General features: G+C 36.5%; 1 protein-coding gene across 3 annotated transcripts in view; it reads left to right on the forward strand.

The window, feature by feature from the left end:
* The window catches only part of fsd1l (fibronectin type III and SPRY domain containing 1-like), a 53,181-nt gene extending 51,433 nt beyond the window's left edge, over window positions 1-1,748 (forward strand). For all 3 annotated transcript variants that reach the window (XM_081365029.1, XM_081365030.1, XM_081365031.1), the window contains one exon: window positions 877-1,748. In XM_081365029.1, the coding sequence (XP_081221155.1) occupies window positions 877-1,062 (186 nt within the window). In that variant the 3' untranslated portion in view covers window positions 1,063-1,748. The remainder of the gene's footprint in view (window positions 1-876) is intronic.
* The last annotated feature ends 2,461 nt before the right edge of the window (window positions 1,749-4,209 follow it).

Raw genomic sequence — 4,209 nt, forward strand, 5'->3', positions numbered from 1 at the left:
GTGACTTTTTATTTCACAATTCTGACTTTTTTACTCACAATTGCGTGATATAAACTCGCAATTGCAAGTTATAAAGTTCTGCAAGTTATATTCTGACTATAAGACACAAAAAAGTCAGAATTGCTTTTTTGTGTTTTATAGTCACAATTGCGAGAAAAAAAAAAGTCAGAATAGTGTGGAAAATAAGTCAGAATTGCGAGTTTATATCCCACAATTCTGACTATAAGACATAGTCTTATCGTCATATATACAGACATATTATTTTATAGACATATAGTCTTATATAGTCACAATTGCGAGAAAAAAAAGTAATTCTGACTTAATTTTTTGCAATTGCGACTTTTGAATGCATTGCGAGATAAAAAGTTGCAATTATCTTTAAAATTGTTTTATTCTGTGGTGGAAACGAGCTTCCATACCCGGCTCTTTATATAAAGATCCAACTTTATCTGCTTACATGTAATATTAATATAAAATCTCAACTGCTTATATCTTTGCAAAATGTTAACTACATTATTGCCCAGATCTTATCTTCTAAATGCGACTATATGACAAGCGAAAAGTGCTAAATCGGCTTGACTTTACATGAAATATGATTACACCTGGATAATTGCATGTGCAGTTTTTTTCCCCACGTCAAAGTTGTTATCCGATGTGGTGAAGTTGCAGGTTCTGTTCATATTTTCAGATTATATGATGATCTGGATTTGTTGTTGTGTTTTTCGAATCTACATAGAAACAAGCCGTGATTTCAAACCAAGCATATTAAGAGTCTGGCTTTGTGGTTAAAGATCTCGGCTTATTTGCTAACGGTGGCTTGTTCAAACTTATTCTAAAGGTTTAAGGTTTCTAAAGTGGAAATGTTTTGTATTTCAGGTGTGGTGTGGCGGTCTGACTCTGACTACAGGCCTGCAGGTTCCCAGTGCTGTAAGAAGCTTCCAGAAAACAGAAAACGGTCTGGGAGGATCGAACAGCAGTATCTCTCAGCAGGATCCTTCCGTGGCCTGTGATATCTGCTTCTACGATAAACTGCCTTCAGTGGACGCTTCCCTCCTGCCCTGAACACTCCCCAAACCATCAGGACAGCCTGAGAACTGGACACACCTGCGATGGCCGAGGCATGTAGACTTCCAGGACGAGGACAGCTTTGACCAGCAGAAAAACACGGAGAGACGTTTCCCTTCACGTTCTCTTTGACAGACACTTGCTTTCATCAGGAGATGTTTGCATCAGAAAAGCTAGTCGCTTTATCAGGGAATAGTTGAGTGCACTTTCTTTTACTGATTTAGGTTGAATGAAGACATGCTTTTTTGAGTTGTTTGTCTTTCACTACTTGATTCTCATATTATGTTAGTTTTGTTCTGTGTAGTGTGAGTGTTTTACCTTTTTTTTCTGTAAATGTCCTGAGATCCGAAACTCTGTAGATCATCCTTCAGTTGGTGAATTCGACTCTGGAAAGGTTTGCACAAGTGTAAAAATGATAAAAGCTGCTTTTAATGTCCTCTGATGGTCATATACTGTTATTATATCTGGATAATAATTTTGGATGTGGACTGTGCGTTTTTGTTGTATACATGTGTCATCCCGAGTTAAGTTGATTTTTAAAAGTCATTTAGGTCTTATTTTTTGAATGAAGCAAGATTTTGTCAAACATTTGTGCAGAAACTAATAATCAAGCCTCTGTTTGTTTCTGTGTAACACTCCTAATGAGCTTAATTCCAAACATTAAAGCTCACCAAAGACTTCCATTCGTCTCAGTGTTGACTTTGGTCGCGCCATCTGGTGTTGGTATCACGAAACTGCAAGCAATTGGATGACCCTTTAAACTGCTACAAATTAAAGGGTTAAATCACCCAAAAATGAAAATTCAACCAACCTTACAAAACTTTATGGCTCTTCCAAAGCCACAACAAGGCAAGCCTGATAGGTTAGTATTAACAGCTTATTATCATTTAATGAATCAATCTTCAACATGTTTGCTCTTAGACTCATTTTGGATTGATCTATTGTTAGTTTACACCGGGGGAATGCTGATTTATAAGAGAAGTCACGACAATTGCACAACAGGCATCATTTTAGTTTTTCATTTATTTCTATGATATCCACAAACAGTGGTTGACACAACTCTGAACGAAATTCAATGACGTCAAGACTAATGTGATTGGTTATCAAGCCACACGTGATCCAAGTTGAGCCATGAACACTTGTAGGCTATGTATGTCCCTTTTTTCTTTTTTGCAGGCCTACATACAAACATACATACAAGATCACAGGGAAATGCACGGTTGTATCTCTTACAAATTACTATGAATAGCCTAATCATAACGAAATCTTTAGATTTAGCCTAATAAAAAAAAAAAAAAAAAAAAAAACAGGAAACAGGAAACATAAATATCATGGATTTGCGTACATCAAAATATGGAATTATATTAACAGAAAAAAAGAAAAGCACAATAATAAGGTTAAATCATATCTTTGAATAAATCGTCAAAATGCATCAACAATTTTGCACGTTTTTGTTATTTTTAAGTCTAAGGGATGAAATAAAAGTTAAATTCAGCAAGAAAAAGAGGAGGAGGCATAAGCCATTTAGCTTGTGAATTGGGAATTTTACATGCAAGATAAAGAAATCAACCGCGAATGCAAGAGACAACATCTTTGGGATTTCATATTAAAAGATGACCTCTTTGAGAGCGAATGTGTGGGTCACATTAGTATGGTTAAAAACATAAGAACTTAAGTCAACCCAAAATGTATTGGTTATAGCCTACTACACTCTTAAAACGGATGTGTTAAAAACAACACAACCAGTGTTATATATCTTAACACACCTGTGTGTCTAGTCATATAAATTGTCTCTGGTCTAGTTAAGGACAACACATTTTGTGTTACTTTTAACTCAACCAGTGTGTTATTGTTCTTAAAGGGATAGTTCACTTTGAAATTAATTTTTGATATGTTTTAGCTTACCTCAAGGGCATCCAAGATGTATGTGTCTTTGTTTCCGCGGTAGTTTCAATTTTGATATTTTTAGGTCAAACCGTTCTTGTCTGTCAGTCATATAATGCAGGTCGATGGTCACTGTTTCAAAACACAAGCAAATTAAAACAATTCCAACAATTCCAAATTAAAACAATTCCCCATCGTCCAAATTAAACAATTCCCCATCATAAGTACACATTGATGGCCTAAGACACGAAACGAGCGGTTTGTGTGAGAAAACGAACAGTATTTATATCGTTGTTATCTCTGGAAAACAACACACGTCCAAATGATCTGACGGCGCGAGCGGGTATAGATATATTCATAGATGTCACCTTGGCTACGGTTTCGTTACACTTAACTGCAGTAGCGAAGGCGACATCTAGTGTATACATCTATACCCGCCCGCACGCGGGTATAGATGTATACACTAGATGTCGCTTGGCTACGGTTTCGTTCCTATGAACTGCAGTAGCCAAGGTGACATCTATGAATATATCTATACCCGCCCGCGCCATCAGATCATTTGGACGTGTGTTGTTTTCAAGAGATAACAACGATATAAATACTGTTCGTTTTCTCACACAAACCGCTCGTTTCGTGTCTTAGGCCATCAATGTGTACTTATGATGGGGAATTGTTTCATTTGGACGATGGGGAATTGTTTTAATTTGGACTCTGTGCTTGTGTTTTGAGACAGTGACCATAGACCTGCATTATATGACTGACAGACAAGAACGGTTTGACCTAAAAATATCAAAATTGAAACTACTGCGGAAACAAAGCCACCTACATCTTGGATGGCCTTGAGGTAAGCTAAAACATATCAAAAATTAATTTCAAAGTGAACTATCCCTTTAACACAGGGAGTGTGCTAAAATAATGTGTCATAAATCACACAATTGTGTTTATAGATGTGCTATTTTTGACCTGTTAAAATGAACGTAAAACAAAAAAAAGCAAAAAGATTTATTGTATCTAAGTATACTTGTATCTATCTCCCAATAATAATAAGACCGTCCATCTCTGGCTAATGGTTTCAAACCAATCACATTATAGCCTGTACACCATTGACTCGCTTTCTGAGTTTTACAAATGTCACTTTTGCTTGTACCTAATCAGCAGTGCCATAAACTGAATAAACTGCTTTCTGTCTCTTTACCAGTGTAGCGCCGCGTTACGGTTCGCTTACAGAGGCTCTCCAGACTATTTTTGCAACGCGTTTTC

The sequence above is a fragment of the Scardinius erythrophthalmus genome, assembly GCF_964197995.2.
Source record: "Scardinius erythrophthalmus genome assembly, chromosome: 5".
Taxonomy (NCBI): domain Eukaryota; kingdom Metazoa; phylum Chordata; class Actinopteri; order Cypriniformes; family Leuciscidae; genus Scardinius; species Scardinius erythrophthalmus.